The sequence below is a fragment of the Pseudopipra pipra genome, chromosome 1 (assembly GCF_036250125.1).
Source record: "Pseudopipra pipra isolate bDixPip1 chromosome 1, bDixPip1.hap1, whole genome shotgun sequence".
Classification (NCBI taxonomy): domain Eukaryota; kingdom Metazoa; phylum Chordata; class Aves; order Passeriformes; family Pipridae; genus Pseudopipra; species Pseudopipra pipra.
In genome coordinates, this window is record NC_087549.1 from 150,601,097 (window position 1) to 150,624,374 (window position 23,278).

The following is a 23,278-nucleotide window of genomic DNA, read 5'->3' on the forward strand; positions in this document are numbered from 1 at the left end:
ACCCCTTACCCTACAGCAGGGCATGGGCAGACTGTTGCTATTACGTAATGAATAGGCGGGGTTTGGCTGCCACTCAGGCATCATCTTATGCTGTGTACTGGCCCTACGTGGTGTAATGTAGAGCTGATAAAAATGGGGTGTCAGGACTGCTGGGGTGAGCGATACTCATCCTTCCATGGAGACAGTGTTGCTCTGTGGGGACGCCTGCTAAGCATGGGCACCGACCAGCTGCTGCAGATCCTGGTAGCCCTGGCCTGTCTGTGTAGGTAAGAACGGTTTATTGATAGGAAGCAACCGGGAAAGCAAATGTTTTAATATCCCTTTTATGTTCCTTTTAATTCCCCTCTATTTGGTTAATATTGTAATAAAAGATGTTCATAATGTTTTCCCTTTAATACCGCTTTTTTAACCAATTAATATTGTATTAAAAGTTGTCTGTAGTATTGTTTTAATATCCTTTTTTGGTATTCCTTTAGTTCCCTTTTTATTAGTTACTACTGTATTAAAAGCTATTCATAGTATTGTTTTAATGCCAACCGATAAAATAGTAATTTTGTATTCTTTTTTAGCTTTTGTTTCTCTTTGCTAGTTTTTTTTTTTGTTATTATTCTCGCTGCAATAAAAGATATTTTGCGGTGTTTGAACGTCTGTAGTACTTGTCTTTATTCCGGTCATGTATCCTAATGGACTGTTACAAAAGACCTCCAAGATCATCAAGTTCAACCTTTAATCAAACACCACATGCCCACTAAGCCACAGTACTAAGTGCCACATCCACTTGTTTTTGGAACATTTCCAGGGATGGTGATTCCACCAGTTCCCTGGGCAGCTGAAGTTCAATCACAGCAAAGCCCCTTCAAACCATACTGTATTGGAACTCTTAAACTCTTAGCTTTCTTGTGCCTTTATTTGTCCTGAAATTATTTTAGATTTAACAATATTTAATAGTATTTAACACAGGAAATGACAGTAAAAAAGTAATTACCTTATTGTTCCTGCTCTTCTTGGCCTCAAAATGATAAATCTTTTCTGACTCCCTGTAAAAAGTGAAATATTTTTGTTTCTTGTGCTAATAGGTAGCTACTTTTGGAAAATTGTATTACCCCTCCAAGAACAGATTATGTCCTGTAACAAATGAAATTGAAGATAGTCCTTACAAAACAGACAAAAACATGTTAAGCATCTGAACTCTTTATTGAAGAATCTAAACCAGTTGCATTTTATTGGTGGTCCTGAATCCACCATGACACTTCATCTGAATAACATAAACTGCAAAAGAATCACTAAAATATTATTACACGTTGTTCATGTATATTTTTTCAGAATCAATCAAATAAACACTTCCTCTACCTTTTATTAAATGTTGTCTCATAAGATATACCATGAACTCCTTTTCAGAATACTAAGTAATGCTTTCTATGACATTTGAGTGATGATTAAATTTTATGTACAATGATTTTCAAGATTTTCTGGAAGCAATACCCCTTGTATAACATCCTTTGATTTTGGTAACTATGATTATGACAATTTCATACGCCAAATGATACAAAGAACAAATTATATACAACTTTTATGCACAGGCAACTGAGGATGATCTGCTAAATCCATTTAGGTGCACATATAAAGACATCTCTAAAATTCTTAAGCATAAACAAATCCACCCAAACATGCTAGGAGGAGTATGGTCCCAAAACCATCAAAGTTAGAGGCTGATTATACTCGAGTGTCCTGAATGAGCTCTGTTACAGAAATGCAGTAATTATTTCATTTTGCTACAATAAAGCCTAGTTGGAAATATTGGTTATCTCTAAAGAGATTTACATTATTCTAGAGCATTTCTTCTCCAAAGACAGCACTGGTCTGTCTGTGATGGCTTAAGAAAGATGTATTTTTGAAAGAACGCTGTATCAAATACCTCCTGAAGGCCCTTTGGATAATAACTGCTGATACCTCCTCTTGTTTTCTCTTAAATGTAGAAGAAATTGGCCTGTGAGATCTTTTAGATGGATTGGCAGCCACAAATTTTTCTTCAATGAGTAATTTAAGTGTATCAAAATCTCCACATTCTCCCAAGACTCGTTTACTGAAAGCAAGCAAGATATCCAAGCAGTGGATCTTATCTCCACTCACTAGAGGGAGGTCCATGGATATGAGCTGGATGTTATTGGGCTTTGGAATGCGCAAGGGTTCTGCCAGAGCATCTGCAAAGTCTGAAAGAGCAGAATAGTCAATAAACTGTGTTGCCAGAGGATCAAATTTTCCCCAGGTCTCATAAAACATATCAAAGTCCTCCTCACAAAGAGGATCTGTGCTTTCTTCAGTGGCAACATTGAAGTTCTCTAAAATGACAGCTATGTACATATTTACAACAATGAGAAATGATATAATGACATAGCTTACAAAATAAAAAATACCAAATGGTCTATTTGTGCAAGTAGTTTTACCTGTCACATTTAAATTTAAGTTGGGAGCACATGTACCAGATTCACTTAACAAAGGGGCCAGAAGACCATCCCAGCCAGCTGATGTTGTAATTTGGAAGAGACAGAGAATGCTACCAGAAAAGGTTTGAAAGTTGAAAATGTTATCAATCCCACCTTCCCAGGGAAGACAGGCAAAGTTTGCCATGCCCACAACGGCATAAATGAACATAATTAGGAAAAGCAAAAGGCCAATGTTGACCAGTGCAGGAAGAGACATCAGTAATGCAAAGAGAAGGGTTTGAAGTCCTCTCGCTTTTCGAATCAATCTCAGGATTCGGCCAATTCGCACCAAACGAATAATTCTCAAAAGTGTAGGAGAGACGAAATTTTGAAAGGCTGCAGAAACTCCAATACCTTTGAAGGGAGAAAGAAAACAAAATGTTGTCAAGCCATATTAGTTAAATTTTTATCTGCTTTGTTATATTCTGTGCTTTAGGTGTCAGAAGTAACACTGACCATATTACACCTCTTTCCACACAAACATCATCAATACTACACTTGCTTACAGAACACCTTAGGAAAAGAAAGACAAATCGTAATACCTTTCAATATTAAAAAGATATCAAGATTAGGCATAGTTTGGAAACTGCATCCTCCCAGGTTCCTCTAATTCAGGGCTGGTGAAGTTACACATTCATTACTCAAGTACTTAAAAATGCTTTTAGCTCCATTCAGCTCCTGTGCTGGAAGCTGTGGGGATTGCCTCCTAGCTGCTGTCTGTTGCTTCTTTACAAGCCTGATCACATGCTAAATGTGAGGCTTTGACTAATGCTTGGTATTTGAAGGAGATCAGAGAAGACCAAGGGGATTCTAAAGAAAAACTGTCTTTCAGCATTTATCCCCCATTACACCCCATTCTTTGACCCTACTAACAGAGTAAGGGTACAGCAGCAATGCAAATGATTGCAAACAGAGGAGTTAAGGAGTCATCATTTTCCTGGGTTGCACAGCACAGCAAAGGGTTACTGTGCTTAGGCACGAAACAGAGAACTCAGAGCAGTTTTTCTTTCCTGTCCTTTATTCTGTGATATAACCTGAGCCTGAGTGGGAAGCACAGACCAAATAAACTGTACAAGAAACTAGAGCTATCTATGACCCTTTGTAGAGGAAATGATCAGCATCCAGTCTTATTTGAAAAGCCAAAAAAGCCAAGTCAGTTTTAATGAGACTTTTCATAGTCACGAACAGTGGCCCAGATTTAGAATGGTGCTGAGCAGTTATGCTTTCCTGAGCTTTCTAAATCAGCAATCAGGATCTGCCTTCTTTAAAGTAGGTCCTGGAAAAATTAAATACATCTTTCCCATTTGTCAAGCAAATGTAGTTTTAACATGAATTTACTTTTACTGTGAAAACAACAGTTACCATGATAACATGTAAATTGAAAGCATAAAGACAGTTAGATAACAGGTTAATTACAGTAATTTAGAGAAGATGTTAATTAATTAAATTTCTGCTCTGCTTTCAATAAAACATACTTTAAGAAAAGTAAAAATTGAAAACATCATTTACCTTTTAGCACATATAAGGGAAAACAAAATACATCATTTTAGAAGGAATGACAGCATATAGTTTGAAAAAGTACAGTGGATCTGGATTCGTTTATCAAATGTATCTAAGTGGTTACTTCATACTGAAATTTGGCTCAATATTGGTAAGACACATTACCTGATTTAGTGATTGGTACTTACTGACTATTGAAAGGACCACAACAATAAAATCAAATAAGTTCCAGCCGCTTTTGAAGTAGTGCTGTCTTAAGGCCAGTATTTTTATGACACATTCCGCTGTAAATACAGCCACAAAAAAATAGTTGATTTTATTAAGAAGTTCCTTGGTGCCTTTCTGGTCATTTTCTGCCATCATAACAAACATATTTAGGCAGATGAAAATGACAATGATGATGTCAAATGCTTTGTGCATTACGATATCAAACAGCAATCCCAGGAACACATTCTGTGGAGAGAACAAGAACTGCTTGATGCTACTTCTAGGACTCAGCCTGCATTCAAATATTAATCAGTAATTTGTGCTTAGAAAAAGAATTTAAAGTCATATAAATTTAAGAATTAGCTACTAAATCATTTTTAGGGGATTTCTTTAGATCTTCAATGAAAACTCGCAGTACTTGGCTAAGTATATTCAGGTAGCAAGTAAGAACATTGGCATATATATACATATTTTTATATATATACATATATATATATATTTGTATTTATATACATCAGGAAAACATCCAGAGTACATTGTACATTGTATCACTCTTTTAATAGAAATCCTTACTGAAGCAGATATTTTACTATAAGTAACTCTAATTAAAATGTTGTAAGCGAGAAAAACTCTGAATAGTTACTATGAAAAGCCAGGCCTGGAAATAAATTTAAGGAACTAAAAGAAATAAAGCATAAGATTATCTAAAAGCAAATAACTGCCATGGGGGCATGTACTATTCTCTATTCATTCTCACCTACAATAATCCAGTCTAGTGGCAGAAGCAACATCATGCAACTTAAGTAATCAAGGTCATGGTAGGAATTTCAAACACTTAATATGAACCTTTATAAACAGGTTATACATTTGGATAGGTCATAAATAGGATATAAATTTCCCTAATTAATGACCACAAACAAAGGCTCTTTTAGACAGAATTAAGCAAAAGAGAGTAAAATGTAAATACTACATTGAACAAAGAAGATGATGGGCTCTAAGGCAAAGTTTATTTGCCTGTGCCTGGGCTACTGAGTTCAAATATGGTCACCATCGTTGTATCTTCTGCCATGTTCTACTTAAGATGGTCTCACCGATGGTCTTGGGATGGGTTTTTGAGGTTTCTTGGATCCAAGTTTTTTTAGGGCATTATAGTACTTTTTCTGTTCCTCAGTCAAAAATAGATCTTTTCCACCTAAGTAAAGGGAAAGAATATTGTTGTTTAGCTGAAGTTTATGCAGTTCCCTAAATAAATTCCAGCAACTTTCTGTAAAAAAGAGTAAGTTACAGCTGTCCTGAGTGGGACCTAAGACAGCACAGAGACAAAATGTGTCTTCACCATTTCTCCTTTTCCCCTTGATCTTTGAATAGATGTACTGGAAAGAGCTGATCTGGGTCTGATCATGACAGTCTAGTCTAGGCAGTGTTCCCAAGTCAGTTCCCTCAAGTGTGAGAGCCTTTCTGAAATTTTAGAAATCTATTTCCTACTTTAAAAATTACATATGATTCATCAGGAAGGGAAATACTTTCTATTTTTGGGGAAGGTAGAAACAGAAGAGTATTGCTGGACTGGCAGGTAAATGGAGGATGATGGGACCCAGTTCTACAGGGGGTTCCTGACAACAAATTTCTTATTCCCATCTACACCCCCTGTATTACTTATCCCCATCTACACCCTCTGTAGTACTTAGCAATCCCTTTGAACCCAGGATTCAGAAGTCACTCATCAATCATAAATGTGGCAAGGAAAACCTCCTTTCTTTCTTGGACATGGTGGGGGGAACATAATTTTCAAAGATGAGGAAAAGGCTGAGGTATTTAACATCTTCTTTACCTCAGTTTTCAACAATAAGACAGGTTGTCCCGAGGACAGCTGGCTTTTTGAGCTTGTAGACAGAGATAAGAAGCTGAATAGCCCCCTGTAATCCAGGAGGAAACAGTTTGTGACCTGCTGAGCCACCTGGATCCTCACAAGTCTGTGGAGTCAGATGGGATCCATTCTAGGGGGATAAGGGAGTTGGTAGAAGAGCTCGCCAAGCTGCTCTCCATCATTTACCAACAGTCCTGTCTCACTGGGGAGATCCCAGATGATTGGAAGTTGGTGAATGTCACGCCCATCCACAGAAAGGGCTGGAAGGAGGACCCAGGAAACTCCAGGCCCATCAGCCTGACCTCAGTGCCTGGCAAGGTTATGGAGCAGATCATCGTAAGTGCAATCACACAGCACCTACAGGATGGACAAGGGACCAGACCCAGCCAGCACGGGTTTAGGAGGGGCAGGTCCTGTCTGACCAACCTGATCTCCTTTTATGATCAAGTGACCCGCCTGGTGGATGAGGGGAAGGCTTTGGATGTGTCTGTCTGGACTTCAGCAAAGTCTTTCCACCATCTCCCATAACATTCTCCTGAAAAAGCTGCAGCCCACGGCTTGGACGGGGGCAGTCTGTGCTGGGTCAGGAACTGGCTGGAGGGCCAGGCCCAGAGAATGGTGGTGAGCGGTGCTGCATCCAGTTGGCAGCCAGTCACTAGTGGTATCCCCAGGGATCAGTGCTGGGCCCAGTTCTGTTTAATATATTTATTGCTGATTTAGATGAGGGGATTGAGTCCACCATCAGCAAATTTGCAGATGACACTAAGCTGAGAGCAAGTGTTGATCAGCTGGAAGGCAGGAGGGCTCTGCAGAGGGACCTGGATAAGCTGGATCCATGGGCTGATTCCAACGGGATGAGGTTCAACAAGGCCAAGTGCCGGGTCCTGCACTTTGGTCAGAACAAACCCCTCCAGTGCTACAGGCTGGGGACAGAGTGGCTGGAGAGCAGTCAGGCAGAGAGGGACCTGGGAGTTTGGATTGATAAGAAGCTGAACAGGAGCCAGAGTGTGCCCAGGTGGCCAAGAAGGCCAATGGTATCCTGACCTGTATCAGAAACAGTGTGGCCAACAGGGCCAGGGAAGTGACTCTTCCCCTGGACTCAGCACTGGTGAGGCCACACCTCGAGTGCTGTGGCCAGATCTGGGCCCCTCAGTTCAGGAAGGACATTGAGGGGCTAGAGCAGGTCCAGAGAAGGGCAACAAGGCTGGGGAAGGGACTGGAGCACAAGTGCTGTGAGGAGAGGCTGAGGGAGCTGGGGCTGTTCAGCCTGGAGAAGAGGAGGCTCAGGGGAGACCTCCTCACTCTCTACAACTCCCTGACAGGAGGGGGGAGCCAGGAGGGGGTTGGTCTCTTCTCCCAGGCAACTATCAGCAAGACAAGAGGGCTCGGTCTTAAGCTGTGCCAGGAGAGGTTTAGGTTGGATACTAGGAAGAAATTCTTTACAGAGAGGGTAATCAGGCATTGGAATGGGCTGCCCAGGGAAGTGGTGGATTCCCAGTCGTGGTGGTTTTTAAGATGAGACTGGATGTGGCATCAGTGCCATGATCTGGTAACCACAGAGGTGTAGGATCAAGGTTGGACTTGATGGTCTCAGAAGTCTTTTCCAACCCATCTGATTCTATGATTCTATGATTCTACTCTATGATACAGGTAAATTGCTAAAAGCAATTGAGGAAAAGAGGACTCCAGTTTCCAAAACGTGGTTTAAAATGTTATTAGTTTAAATTTATCCAGGTAAACAGTTATTTCAAAATGTTAGACATCTACATGTCAAGCCAGCATTCATTTAAATTGGGATTAGAGGAGATCCTGAGTTAGCTCAAGTAGTACTTATCTTTTTCCTTTGTTGGTTAAAATTGTTGATAACCACTCCAATAAAAAGGTTCAACATGAAGAAAGATCCAAAAATAATGAAAACCACAAAGTATATGTACATATATAATCTTGCTTCAAACTTTGGCTGTTCATTCATCTGTTAAAAAAAATCAAACCAGAAAAATAATAGTGGTAAAAAGGAGATAATCACAGCTTTACAATTTCCAATTTATAATAACAGATCTTTTCATTGTCATGATGGATAAATTATTTCCACACATTTACATTTTTACCTGGATGTACAGGTAGAACCACTCTCTTGTTCTATCTTGCTACTGATCGTAAAGATAGTGACAAACAGAGCTATAGAGACAAATCCAGCTTCAGCAAATTTTTAAGTCATAAAGAACCAGTTCCAATCAGAAGGGATCCTGTGAATGCCCTGATTAAAAACAACAGCTCAGACTAAACTTAATGTCCTGGTAAGAGAGTGAGGAACAGCACATGCAAAGGGGGAAGAAATAGTGAGGATATCGAATCTAGGGAAGAAAAACTCCTGAAATAACTGCTCTAGCTGCATGCTGTTTCAATGCTCCTGTACATGTTTAAAAAGGAAGAAAATTTGCACAGTCCCTTCCAAGAGCTTCTGTATTCTGTTTCCAAAAGAGACTTGCACAAAGCTTGCAACATCTTCCCCTCTGCATTCCTGACATAGCAAGCTTTTTGTGGTGTCACTCTACTTTGACCAGTTTCTTTTGTTAAGTTCCAGATTTTTGGTAGTCCAAGGATTATTGTTTCACTGTGTAGTTTGATGCCTTCAACCACTTGTATTTTTGACTTGATATTGCAAACAAAGATGAACAGTAATTACATGGATGGAAAAGGGAAGAAGAAAAGGGAAAAGAACTAAATTGCCATTTTAGTGACATACCTCACGTGAATCCACTGCTGCATACATAATATCCATCCAGCCTTTAAAAGTTGCCTGAAAAAAATGCATTATTAAGTTTGTTATAGCTAAGAAAAAAATTAGGTATACCTAATATAAATGTGTTGATAGTTGTAGAAAATGAGCAGTATGCTATAAAAAATATGTATCACTTCTAAAGATCTGCTGGGAAGTATGATTCACTGGAGTTTAGTAAAGAGAAAAAAAATACTTCTTGAAAACTAAACAAAAACAAACAAGCAAACAAACAAAAATATTTCCTGAAAACAAAAAAAAAAATCATGATGCATGTGAAGTGTCTTAATGTTAATTCTTGTAAAACTAATTTTTTGGGAAAAAAAATAAAATGGTAAAATTTTCAGTTTAACTTGCAAATATAATGTAAAAGCATAAAAACAATTTCTAAGAAAACAGCTGACAATTCCTGCAATTTTTAGCAACTCTGCAGAATCATAGAATACTTTGGAGGACCCAGGGCATAGAACTTCAGCTAAAAAAGATACAGGCAAAACAAGTGATTTGAAAAATGCCTTTCTCTCCTTTGTTGTCATGTTAGGGAGCTCAATAAATTAGTATCCCAATCCTTCATGACTTCTACAGGAAAAGAAAATATAAATAAACTGTGCCCTGATTTTCTTGCTCATCCACTCTGAACGAGAGAAAATGAGAATATTTTTAATTCAGTAACCTGCAGACTATTTCAGGTTTAGACTATTAATCAAAATTAAAACAAAATTGAAAAGCCATGAAACAGAGTTCTTGATTTTACGAGTTCTTGAGCATATGCTCAAGTGTTACTTAGGAGGAACTGAGCAGGTCACCAATAAGGAAAATATATATGAAAGCTAAAAAATATCCCCAATTTCACTGGGATAAACAGAAGCATAGGGGTGTCCCATGGTTGGGCTGCTCAACCCATTTCCTTGAAGAAACCAAAACTGAGAATGTTTTTATAGAACTCACCACTTGGAGCAGAGCCAAGTATCCCATCCCAACATTATCAAAGTTTACAGGAGAATTTGTCCAATTTCCACCACAGGATATACAATTATTTCTGTTATTAATGGCACGGATATCTCCTTCCTGGAGTATGCACTTTGAAAATCTTTTCCCAAACAATTTTACTCCTAGAATGTTAAACAGGAGCCAAACGACAACACAGACGAGCAAAACATTGAAGATTGAGGGGATAGCTCCGAGGAGTGCATTGACAACAACCTGAACAAAATGAATGCAAATAATAATTAATTTTATGTTGTCATTTTCAAAAAAATCTTCAAATGCAGCCATTACAAAATATTCACACTGATCCCCAACATCTTTACCTTTATCCCTTCAAATCTTGACAAAGCTCGTAGAGGCCTCAATGCTCTAAGAGTCCTGAGAGATTTCAGGCCACTTCCAGAGGAACAAGGTGATACATCTCTGGGGTCAGGATTTAGTGCCCAGGAAACAAATGACAGCTGTGTTCACAGAATTGGAACTGGGATTATTAAACGGTAAACAAAATTTCCCTTGTTTGTGTTAGCAAACAGTTAGTATCTGAACATTACAAGATCTTTGACCAGTAAGTCAAATTAAGAAAATACACATTCAAAGTTATTGTAATATAATTTTACTTCATTCTCTTCTAATATATGAAAAAAATTAGGTTTCCTTCATTCTGATTTAAAATGCATTTTTTTCCTCTTTGGGTTTTGGTTCTTTTTCAAAACCAGTCCATATAATTTTTTTTACTGCTAATATAATAACCAAGTTGATAATCATGGTACTTATATACACTGCCACACCAGAGAGGATTTTTCAAATAAAACATTCCCATTTGCTCCATCATTATTCTCAGAGGGGTATACAATAATTCTTTATTATCACTTAAGAAGGTGATGTGGAAACAAAAATTATTTTTTAAAAACATACCTGATATTTTAAATTTTTCTAAGAGCAAAAATTAAATGAAAGTATTAGAAAAAAATTTCAATAATTAGGGTTTTTTTGACTGTTCATGATTTGTCTTTTCTCTCCTAGTTGAAATTCTTGTGTCGCTGTCCAGCCATTGGATCTTTTCATGCCTTTCCTCTGATTTGGACAGCACTGCTATTAAGATTAGAAACCCCTAATTCCTGAAGTTATGCTACATGTTCTTTCTAAATAGTCATAAGAGAAGATATCTAATAAAGGTTTCTTCAGTAACTTCTGATTACTGCTGAAAATTTCCATTTAAATTTGTCCTAAGGTCTCTTTGGATTGCAGGTTTTTCAGCTTTTGGGAACTGTCTTTCACTCTTGTAGCTATTCATAATCAGAATTTGCATGTCCAGATCCATCCAGATAGAAAATGTCAAAAATCAAAATGTATGACAAGCTGAATATAATACTTACACATACAATGACAAAGTCAAGCAAACACCAGGAATTTGTGAAGTAACTGTGCAATCCATAAGCTACCCATTTCAGAAGCATCTCCATCAAAAAGATGTAGCTAAATATTTTATCAGCATAATTTAGGATCATTTTCACTGTTGGTTTATTTTGCAGGTGAATATCTTCAAATGCCTGGAATTTCAGAATTCAGTTTTAAAACAGGTCAGTAGTTGCATGGAAAATTACTGTTAAATTGCACAAGAATACACAGTTTGTCTGATTACAACCATTTCATACTAAATTATGGGCAATCACCACTTAGTTTTATACTTAGAAGTAAAAAACTAAAGCCTGACTTGAACACATGATTCACTATCTTTCAGACTCTGACCTTCCAAATGAGTGATCTTTAGTCAGCCTGAAGAGTTGTAATACACACACATTGAAAAGAATGACAAACTCCTTATCTGGAACTGTTCATTCCTGGAGTTACAGGTTTTTTCACCAAAACATTGACCTTGAGGTTTTAGGAAAATGCTTTATTGATTGCTGCTGTTCACATCAGTGTTTGCTTATGTTTAATGCATTTTCTGCCTTGCTAAGTAATTTTAAGTTTTTGATATTGCCAATCTATTCCCAATTCCTTTTACATCTTGCATTATTTCCTCACCAAGCCTCTGGAAATGTATTTATTCCTCTTTTCAAGCACTTCTCCCCTACCTTATAGCCCCATCTCCACTTCATTTAGGTATTACAGCAGACCTGATTTGCTCCCCTGCACTTAAGACATGCCTAAAAATCCAGTCTAAAAAGCCATTGAAAAGGTGGAGCAGGAGCATAGAGCACTGAAAAAACAAGGAGCAGAGATGCTCCTATGTATAATCCAATAAAACTTATGCACTCCTGTTCTGCAGTGTTAGAAAACAGTGATTCCGATTCTGGACCTAAAGGGGTCTTTCAATTGCACAACAATTAGGAGAAATGCCTCCAGAGCAGAGCTGTCCCTGTGTCTATGGGACTGTTCATTTGAGTGTGGGTAAATGAGAACTTCTGGCATTCATGTACATAAACCTATTTGCCATTTCTGACCTTTTTTCTTGAGCAAGTCTGATAAAGTGTCCTCTTATTGCCTGCTAAACCTTGGCTACCTTGATCTCCATCTACCAAACCACCTGCTCATTAGCAGTGATGTTTTTTCAAACTTCCAACTCCTTTTTTCCTAACTTTTTTAAGTTTCTAGTTACTCTTAATTGCTGCTACCTTAAAAAGTTAGAATCTACTTAAGTTTCTAACTGCTCTTCCTTTGCTCTGAGCACTGAGCGCTCTCCATAGACTTTTCTGTGCATTCTTTCTGTCATCACCATCTCATTTAATTTCCCTTCAAGCCATGGACACCATGATGTCCCTTTGTTCTAACTGGTTCAGACAATTCCCTACCAGCATACAACTTTATAAACAAAGAAAACAAACAAACAAACAAAATGGACAAGTCCCTTTTTGCGAAAAGACAACATACGTGAAAGTTCTCACTGCAAAACATCTTTGATGTTGTTGATTTGTTATTTTGCACCTGGGTACCAATTAGCTTTGTGTTCAGTTTATTCCTTAATGTGCTGTAGGATCTGACTAACTCAGTTTCCTTTCTTACTTCAGTTTGGTTCCACAAGAATAGAGAGGAGCCCTCACAGGAGTCCCAGGGATTTCCCTTGGTGATTTTGCCATGGGAATTCTAAAGCAGACAGTTCAAATCTATAGTTCAGTGAACAACCTGAACTTAATGTACACAGAGCAGATTTTATTTGGAAAATTCTGACATCTACCACATAGATCCCTTTCAGACTATTTGGTTATGTTCCTTTTGCACTAAAAACATTTTATTTAACAAATTATTTTCAGTCGAGAGTGAATATGCTTTCAAATCATAGAAGTTCCCTTATTCTTGAGTAGAAATGGATCTGATCAGGGTAGCAACAAAACATTACCTCACCTATCAGTTTACAGCCAACTTCGCTTTTAGATTCTAATCATAATGTTTGGATGATTTTGAATCTACATTTTTAGGGAGCAGTTACCTTACTTTGAACATTTAGAAGTGTTATTATTTTATTTAGAAGTGCTGAGTAATTTCAGACTCTGGTTTAGTCTTGTAATTAACACACAAATGTATGAAGAACTATGTTCCATGAAAAGTTACAATTTCATATAGTTAAATCCATATATTTAAATATCTCTTCCAAGTGGGGAAAAGCCTTATCACTTTTAAGGGATGCATTTATTACACTGTTATCTCTCCCTGTGGGAAGGAAGGTCAGAGTAGAAGAAATCAATCAAATATTATTATTTTCCTTATTAACAACAATCAATGCAAAATTAGAGAAATTAAATGCAATTTACCAGTGCTGCACTGCTCAATACTATCACAAAAATCATAAAATATTCAAACCCGCTATGGTTAACAATTCTGTAGCAGGTTTTCCTGAAGTTCCACCACCTTCTGCCTGGAAACTTAGTGATATCCACTACACAACATGGGACACATTTACCACAATCTGAAAAGAGAAAGAACAGTATATTGGTTCCATGGAAAATGCTGAGACATGGAATCAAAACAGTATAGGGCATCTTAAAGAGAGCTTCTACAGATTAGAGAAAGAATGTGCTGCTTTACCTATGAGGTGATGCTGTGGTTGAAATGATACAAAGCTAAAGAAAAGAAAAAACTTGTATGCAAAATTAATCTCTTTTAATAGAGCAACTCATACATGGGAAAAAGAGAGTTGCTTTTGTGCCCTTCTGCAGGAAGGCTTGTGGGCACAAGAAAAAAGACTTTACTTCTATCTAAAAAAATGTTTATTTTATGCATTTCTTCTTTTTGTTTTGAAAAGAGATAGTATGTTACTAGTAGGTTAGTCAATTATTATTTTTACTGATTATTACAATTCATTCCACTGCAGAGACATTACAACTTCCTGTTCACTGCTTTGCACCAGAAACAGTCTCCACGAATCTGTAAAGGCAGCAGGATTGAAGCATGAGAGTGAATGGAGTCTAAGGAGATGGTCAGGTAATCAAAGGCAGATGTCAACACTGGGATGAGCAGGAAAACAGATTCTGCTAATTTGGACATGTTCCAAGTGGATATTTTTTAACACTGTTTGTTTGGTATTAGCACAATAAAGGAAAGATTCCTACTTTCTCCAAAACAGTCCTTAGGCAGGTGTGATTTTTCAGTCTGGAAAAACATCTCCAGACCAACAGCTGCATCCACACTGCTGGCTTCAGAAAAGCTGTGAGCAGCACCACATTTCTGCATGGGAGAAGGAGAAAGAGGAGAATTTATTTGTTTTTCATTAATAAGGTTAAAAACCCAAAAATAAATGAAATTTATCATCCCCCTGCCCCCCCTCCAAAAGAATTCTGCAGTCTAAAAATTACCTTACTGTTGCTGAACTATCAAATTAAAACCACAAATAATAGGACAGAAAAAGCCAATCCCTACTCTTTGTTTCCATGGTTTTAATTTAAGAAGTTTCTTGGTTTCTTCTTGTCATCTAAACAGGACATGCAGGAAGAAGAAGACTTTCTTATGCTACAACTTTGGAGAAAAGTTTGACGTCTTCAGGTCAATCCAATTCTCTTTTCACTTTCAGACACAAATCATGTCTCAAAAGGCTTGAAGATGGGAAGGCCTAGCAGGATAGAAATGCATGTATGGTCTTGTAGCGAGTTTCTGCTGCTGGGTTTTGGTAGAGGGGGTGGGGGGGCTACAGGAGTGGCTTCTGTTGGAAGCTGCCAGAAGCTTCCCTTTTCCTGCGGATCCAATGCCAATCAGCTCCAGTTCAGACTTCCTGCCACTGGCCAAGGCCGAGCCAGTCAGGAGTGACAGTAACGCCTCTGGGATAACATATTTAATAACAGAAGATTGTTGTGCAGAAGAAATTCCAGCCAGGGAATAGCAGAGTGAGAACATGGGAATAACAATGTAGACACCAAGGGCAGTGCAGAAGGAGGGGCAGGAGGTGCTCCAGGAGCCAGAGCTGAGGCCCTGCAGCCCGTGGTGCAGAGCAGGGGGGGGCAGCTGTGCCCCTGCAACACATGAGGGACCATCAGGGTGCAGAGACCCCCCTGCAGCCCATGGAGGGGCCCACGCTGGAGCAGGTGGATGCAGGAAGGAGGCTGTGACCCCTTGGGAGGCCCAAGGTGGAGCAGGGTCCTGCCGGAGACCTGCAGCCTGTGGAGAGGGAAGCCCAGGCTGGAGCAGGTTTATCCTGGGTGGGACTTGTGGCCCCTGTGGGAGACCCACGTCAGTACAGCTCATCAGTGAAGGACTGCACCCCTTGGAGGAGTGACTCACAGGACAGCAGCTTGAGAAAAACTACTGCCCAAGAGATGGACTCACACCAGAGAGGTCCATCAAGGACTGTCTCCTGTGGGAGGGACCCCACGGGAGCAGGGGAAGGACTCCAACTCCTCTCCCTGAGCAGTGGCAGAAACAACAACTGACCACAACCCCCATTCCTGTCCCCCTGTACTGCTGAGGGGGAGGAGGGAGAACATGGAGGGAAGGAGGGGTGGGAGGAAGGTGCTTTTAAGACTGTTTTATTTCTCACTCTTTGGTTCTTATCCTGTTAGTAATAAATTTAAGTACTATCCCCACTTTAAGTCTGTTTTGCCCGTGAAGGTAATCAGTAAGTGACCTCTCCCAGTTGTTATCTCAACTCATGAATCCTTAGCTGTTTTTTTTTTCTTCTCTCTCTTCTGTCCAGTTGAAGAGGGAGAGTGAGAGAGCAGATTTAGTGGGTGCCTGGTATCTGGCCAGGGTCAACCCACTACAGGTCTACACATCTCAAAGAATTGTAATCAGTGGTAGGTAACCTACACACTTATAAAACTAAGTACAATAAGGAAAGTAAGTATAAGGAAAAAAGAATAAAGAAATCTATCAGCCATAATGTGTAAGTGCCCTGAATGGCATGGAAAGGGAAGGCATGAGGATAGGGATAAGAATGGGAAGCCAGAAGAAGGGAGAATTTCCTCTTCGACAGCCATGATGCGCTACACTAATCTAAGGTCCTAGGGAATCTTCATCATATATAAAAATGCAATTATTTAAATTAATGGGCACTTCAATGCTTTCAATATTATTTTTAAATATAAATATATTTCAATAATGTATAACAAAGAAAATTTCTGGCAACTGTGCCCAAAACCAGAAAATATTAATGGGGTTTCACTTTTGGGGGTAGTAATCCAGAAAGATGCTGAACTTCATTTAATTTTCTGGGTCATCAGAGCCATGATTCTCCACCTTTTTTTGATATGGAACATTAGAATGAGCTGGGTTTCCATACCAGAAAAACCATGGTTGTTTAGGGAACCATTTCTAGAGAGCACATTTTTGCATCCAAGAATGACAGTAAACAGAATTATTCATAGAAACAAATGGCATGTATCAGACATGCTTAAAGTCATTGTGTTTCCTAGTTAATTTCTGTTTCCTTATTTTGTACAAAATTATACATTAAGCTACACTATTAACCATGGCTATTGATGAGACACAAACCTCCATGCTATTACTGTCTCTACAGAGATGTGCCACCTCCACAGTCATTGTATTTGCTACTCTTCAGAAAATCCCAATCTGTCCTGTCACTGCTGAATGAGAGAACAGCTGTGACAATTTGAATCTCTAGCATATTCCACAAGATGATAAAAGTTAGAATTACCTCTTTTTGCTCTTGCTTTTCATGTGTTACTGTGAAAACACTTATAGTTTCAGGAGTCTCAGAAATCTGACTGAAGCTGCTTGAACTCTGCCGCTGTTCTCTGTGTCGTAATCTGTCTCCCTGAAGGAAATAACAGAAAATAGTTGATTTTCCACATTTTTCCTTCCTGACAGTCATTCTTAAAAGTCAGAATTCTTTAACAGAATCTAAAACATCCACAAAATTTAGAATCACAGAAGGGTTTGGGTTGGAAGGGACCTTAAAGATCAACTAGTTCCAAACCTCCTGTCATGGGCAGAGAATCTTCCACTAGCATGTTTGTCTTGTTACAAATAATTAAATGATATCCATAAAATGCTTGTAATAGAATGGTTTCTTCCTCGATTTCAAACAGTGTGCTCTTGAGGTTTTACTGTGGAAATGTATCATTCCCCAAGAAACACATTTAGCCCAGGGATGGATTCCTGCATCCAATTAACCTTTGCAGCTGGACCCCAACAGCCTCATGCTTCCAGTTACAGGCAGAAGACCTAAGTGATCCCAATCAGTTCTCAGTCCTTTGTCTCCACAAATTCCAAGAAAGACCAGATTCCACTGCAGCAGTTTTTGTCATCAAATGCTTCTGGATAACATCTTTGAAATGGCCACAGATGATTCTAAGGTGATCAGCAATTTTTGCTTCTTTGAGAACTTGTCCAAAGACATGCCATTGGCAATGCTTCCTAATATGACCCAAACCACAGCAAATGCCAACTGAGAAGAGACATGCAAGCATCAGAAGAGGCTGCCTTCCAAAATGTGTAAGGCAAAGGAGACAAAAAGAAGGAATGTCTGTGTCAATCAAACTTCATTTATTTGTTGACAGCAATAGATGGAAACAAAACAGCCAAAGCAGAATTATGGCTATCCACGAGGCAAATGGTGAAACAGTGGATATTCAAAATGTCTTTGGCAAATGAAGACTATTTGGTAGCCCTTGCACTAGAAGAAGAAAGCAAGTAAAATGGCAGAAATGACAGAAGGGATAATATTTACTGTTGAGTGTTTGAGATGGCAATTACAGATGTAAGTTACGGTATTTTGTTTTAAATGTGAATAGTTCATACCTGTTTTCTGTGTTCTGTTTCTGTGACTACAGAGTGCTCATCATCACTTTTGTCACTGTAACTCTCTGCTTTTGCAATGGGAACACAAACACAATTATGATCCTCTATGTTTTTGCCAGGAATTTCTTCCAAAGTCTTCTTTTTGTCTGTCTTTTTGAGGCTTCCTTTCATTTTTCTGCCACAAGGATTCAGAATTCTGTCTTTCAAAGACTTCAGGCCCTTGAGAATCTGTGCAAGGGCAATCTGACATTTAGTCCTTTCTCCAGGTTCCTCTTCTCCTTCTGAGGCATCAGTATTGAACGAACTCAGCAGCAGGGCAATGAACAAGTTAAGCACCTTGAAATAATTAAAGTAAGTTGGAGACACCACTGCTAACAGAAAAGTCACTTCAGAAACCCTCAGTCTTGCTTTCATCAACATTGCCATGAAAATTATTTACTTTTATACTGCAATATTGTTATAGTATGATCTGGCCCCTTCTGGAAGGAAGGCAGGAGAAAAAGGAAGGAAGTGAGGGTTTGGGTATATCAAATATATTTTCACCTGCTCTGTTGTCCATAACGTATGAGGAGATAGATATGTTGAAAAAGAGCAAAGATGAGTTTTAATACCACCATCCAAAAGGTTCTAGTATAGACCAACAAACCAAGCAGATGAAAAAGATTTTGTCTTCCAGTACATTTACATTCCATCTACTATATGTCAAACAAACCAGAAAAACTGGGTGTGGTAACCTCTTGATAATACAAATTGATAAGCATTAAAAGCACTGAACAGTTGGTTATTGGATCCTATCAACACATCAGACACCACATTATCAGAAGCACTGCACTTCTATACTGTGGGTAGAGGGAATAATTTGGCATTGCTGCTACCTCTTGTGTGAGAAAGAGAAAATCAGTGGAAAAGAAAAAAAAAAAAAAAAAGAAAATATTGAAGAAAAACCTGTCAAGGGACATCCAGAAAAGAGAATAGTGTGAATACTCTTGAAATGATAAAGTTTCCCTCTGAAAAAATCAGTTGCCAGTGTAACTGGATGCATTCAGTAGGGACTGGGAATCAGCTTAAAACTCACCACCAGGTTTCCTATCACCAGGACTAACAAGAAAATGGTAATACATTTCTGTTTTCCAGCCACTTCCATACATTCCCACATCATTTCAATCCATTCTCCACATAATATTCGGAATATAATCAGGGCTGAATGACTGAAATCCTTCATATGCCAGCGTAAATCCTCAGTGGTGCTTATATTACAGAAGTTTGTTTCATAATCACTGCCCAGAAGCTGCATTCCTAGTACAGCGAAAATAAATACAGTGATAGCCAAAACCAGAGTGAGGTTACTCAGAGCACCACATGAGTTTAGAATTATTTTCACAAGAGTATTTAAGGCTGGCCAGGACTTTGCCAATTTGAAGATCCTGATCTGTAAAATAAAACACAAGAGAAAAAAAGTAAGGTCAAACACAGCCCAGACAGCAGACCCCACACAAAAACCAGACGCTGCATTTATCATGCTGCCTTTACTGCAGTAACATTGTCATTTTTCCCCAAGAAAGGCTTTTAATTGTTTTGATGCAGAAGTGCTGTGCTTAAGCTTCAACAGTTAATGTTATTGAGAGCAGAGAAGTATCAAAGGATAGTTTCAAATTGTTTGTGCTAAGTTAGATACTAGAGTGTGCCAGTCTAATAATATTAATAGCAATAAAAAGAACAGGAATATAATGAAGCAGGTCATGGGTACTTGGAAAAGGTTATGAAATTACTGAGTTTTGGTATAATGCAATAAGACAAATATTTTTTTATACTTCTCACCAAACAGACTTAAAATAGGATCTGAAGAGCCAGATGGGACCTACTCTATGTACCCTCACAAGTAAAAAGGAGGTATTTAGTCAAATTAGCATTCAGGGCTGTGAAAATCTCTCAGTCACGATAAACAAGGGGAAACAGAATTCAGCTGCATTTCTAGGCTTGTGGACTGAAATGCAAAGAAGCATTTTGAAGTAATTAGTAAATTTAACATTAAAAATATGCAGTAAGGACATAAATACAAAAGCAATGTCATACACAGACACTTCAGAACGACTCCTCCTTCTCCCTAAAATGGAGGAAAGCACTGAAGAGCTCCCAAGGCCAAGACTAAGCCCTGAGGAAAGCTCTGTTATTTTGCAAATCTCAGCTCAAAAGGAAAAGCTGTGAAGGAACTTTTACTATCTATTCAGTGAAATATTCCTGTTGGCTCACTATTTACCAGCAAAGAGAACTGATTTAACAGATTCATCAGGAAAATAATGATAAGGTATTTAACTGCAATGTTTCACAAATCTATACAATACATGTACTTTTAAAAAAGAGCAAAGAAATCATTACCACTCTGAAAGGTGACAGATTGGTTCCAAAGCTCACTAGGCCAATCAAAACAACCAAGCTATCAAAAACATTCCACTTGTTCTGAAAATAGTAGTAAGGATCTAGAGCAATGATTTTCAAGATCATTTCTAGTGTAAAAATCAGGGTGAAGACCTGGAAAGACAAAAAAGAAATTCAGAAAAGGTCACTCAAGAAGTCTGTCTCCTTGTGGGACTATTCCAGTATAAATACAGGGTTATAACTCTGTATTCAACTTACATAGACCTCCCTTACCTGGTCACTTATAGTAATAATTTTTCTGGTTTCTCGTAACATGCCAGGGTGCTCCACAGCCATGAATAAGGTGTTCAAGACAATGCAAACCATGATAAACAGTTCAACAAACGGATCCAAAATCACCAATTTCACCTTCTCTTTGACTGCTCTCCAGAATGGACAACAATTCCAAACTAGACACTTTGAAGCAAAACGTTTCCACAATGCAGGACGTTTCACTTTTGACTCTAGCAGAGAAAGAGAGAAAGTGGCATATGAATAATCCTATATGGAATATCACAGTGTGAAGAAAAAGACAATCAATCAGAGAAAAGATTGGAAAGAAAAGTCAATCTCATGTGAGCAGAATGGTATCATTGAAAAGAGTTGTTTCACTCCTACTACACAAAATAGGCTACACTAATCACAGGCTATTGCAGGTCACCACCAACAAATCTCATAATGACAGAAACAGGGGATATTCCCCACCTCTTCATATGTTTATTATTCTTTCCTGTGAGGCTGGGGAGGCCCTGGCACACGTTGCCCAGAGAAGTTGTGGATGCCCCATCCCTGGGAGTGTTCAAGGCCAGGTTGGATGGGACTCTGAGCAACCTGGTCTAGTGGAAGGTGTCCCTGCCCGTGGCAGGGGGTAAGAACAAAATGATCTTTAAGGTCCTTTGCAACACAAACAGTTCCATGATTCTATGATTACACTATTAAAGGATGATAAAGGATCTGCATTAAGGAGAGAAATCACTGTTTCTGGGACAATGACAACCTGTTTCCTGTGAGTTGAACCTGCCCAGCCACAGGTGTCCATAGCTGAGGACAGGGTTATAAGTGAGGCTGGAGGAGAGCTCAGGAGATCTGTAGTGCAACCCCCTTCTCCCAGCAGGGCCAGCCATCAGGTCAGAGACTGCACAACCTGTTCCTCTGAAAATGGGCAATGTTTCTTTGAAATTCTCTTCTTTCAATCAAGTTGGTCAGGCATGATTTACCCTTGGTAATTGTGAGTTACAGTCACAATTATATGAGATATGAGAATATTTGTTTTCCTGAAATTTACATTTGCAGCATAATTTCCCCATTGGCTTTTAAAATAATGCTGAGTGTTTGAGACAGTTTGATCTCTCAGGTCACGTTACACAAACCCATAGGAAAAATGACTTACTTGAAAAGTCTGTAAGGATAGTAGCTGCACTCATTAACCTCTGTCTTCGGTAAGGATCATTAATAGAGTCCACTGACACATCATAGGACAGCAGGATCTGCCTCTTTGGTTAGAAAGACAACAGAAGGTAACATAGCAAGGGAATATGAAAAACTGGCAATACAATATTTATGTCCAGCATGAGATAAATATGCCTTTTTAAAAACACATTGAAGGGAAGCTTCACTTCGGTGAAAGAACGTAAACCAAAAAAATACAGCACTATCATGTTTTTGCTTTAGAAGGCAAAGAGCATTTCATCAAAACCAGTAAATTTCTTCATGAAGTTATTTCCTTCTGAAAATATTTAATAACAATAACAATGTCATTATAGAAGAAGTATAGAAACATTAATGGGGCAAGGGAAAAGAATCCTTCCATTTTTCCAGTGGCTGATGAGAAGAACAGACAAAAAACCCACTGGCCATCAGTTTGAATAAACTATTGCCTATTTAACGATGATAATTATTGATCATTATTAAATAATATACATTTAATAATATGAAAAATAGTCAAGTAGTTAATAAAAACTATTGTTTTTTCCAGCACTACTAGGCCTATCTAGATTTCTACTAATATTGAACTGCCCAAAATTAGGAAATGCACTACTTTTGTTTTCATTAGAAGCCACAGAATGCTCAGCTCAGTGCTCCTGATGTGAGCTCAAGGACAGACAGGTCAGCACTTGTATCTTATGGGATACACTGAATTATTATCAAATATTCAGATCATGATACATTAAAACCCACATGCTTTCTCAGGATTAAATAGACAATCATAAAACATGGGCTACAAAGAATATGTGAGACTCTGAGGTAGAGAAAGTCAGAAAGAATTCCAGAGAAAGTTGGAAGGCTATATAAGTAAGGATATATCATACCACTACTTCAAACTTTTTTGATATTATGATTTTTATTATTTTCATAATAATTATTTCTCTTTGTCATTCTGATATTTTAATGAAAAATAATCAAAACTTATCTGATAGAACTGTCATAGAACAGACATATCAAATGAATTTGTAATATAGCGCTAAAGTGCTCATTTTTCTCTCTGTAGTTTTTCTGAGTCTAAAAGGCTCATTTAGACTATTCTAATTATGCTACCAGTGCAACTTGTCCTTTCATTCCTTTCTCTAATGTTTGGTGTAAGACAGAAATACATAAAAATTTGTGTGCCAGCCTGACTAAAGTCCTCGGACTTCTTGTTGAAATTCACAGCTGTTCAGAAGCATTCAGAGTTAGTGTTTTTATAAAAGACAAGGGTGTTCACCAACACTGGCCTGGTTACTGCTGCTCATCTGTCTTTAACTGAGGGAAATAACTGAGGATGAGAAACTGGGATTTAAAATAGGGATATGCTCTAGAGGAATGATCCATTCAAGTTTTTATAAACTGATTAAGTCCTACCAAAATGTTCCT

General features: G+C 38.3%; 1 protein-coding gene across 1 annotated transcript in view; it reads right to left on the reverse strand.

Moving 5' to 3' along the window:
• Positions 1–1,827: 1,827 nt before the first annotated feature.
• The window catches only part of LOC135409497 (sodium channel protein type 5 subunit alpha-like), a 33,419-nt gene continuing 11,968 nt past the window's right edge, over positions 1,828–23,278 (reverse strand). The window contains exons 12-27 of the mRNA XM_064645149.1: positions 21,819–21,921; positions 20,663–20,892; positions 20,390–20,542; positions 19,089–19,442; positions 18,014–18,349; positions 16,908–17,027; positions 14,374–14,488; positions 13,576–13,730; positions 11,200–11,373; positions 10,147–10,284; positions 9,785–10,039; positions 8,804–8,857; positions 7,888–8,029; positions 5,282–5,382; positions 4,172–4,436; positions 1,828–2,837 (exon numbers count right to left, since the gene is read on the reverse strand). Coding sequence (XP_064501219.1) covers positions 1,828–2,837; positions 4,172–4,436; positions 5,282–5,382; positions 7,888–8,029; positions 8,804–8,857; positions 9,785–10,039; positions 10,147–10,284; positions 11,200–11,373; positions 13,576–13,730; positions 14,374–14,488; positions 16,908–17,027; positions 18,014–18,349; positions 19,089–19,442; positions 20,390–20,542; positions 20,663–20,892; positions 21,819–21,921 — 3,705 coding nt within the window. The remainder of the gene's footprint in view (positions 2,838–4,171; positions 4,437–5,281; positions 5,383–7,887; positions 8,030–8,803; positions 8,858–9,784; positions 10,040–10,146; positions 10,285–11,199; positions 11,374–13,575; positions 13,731–14,373; positions 14,489–16,907; positions 17,028–18,013; positions 18,350–19,088; positions 19,443–20,389; positions 20,543–20,662; positions 20,893–21,818; positions 21,922–23,278) is intronic.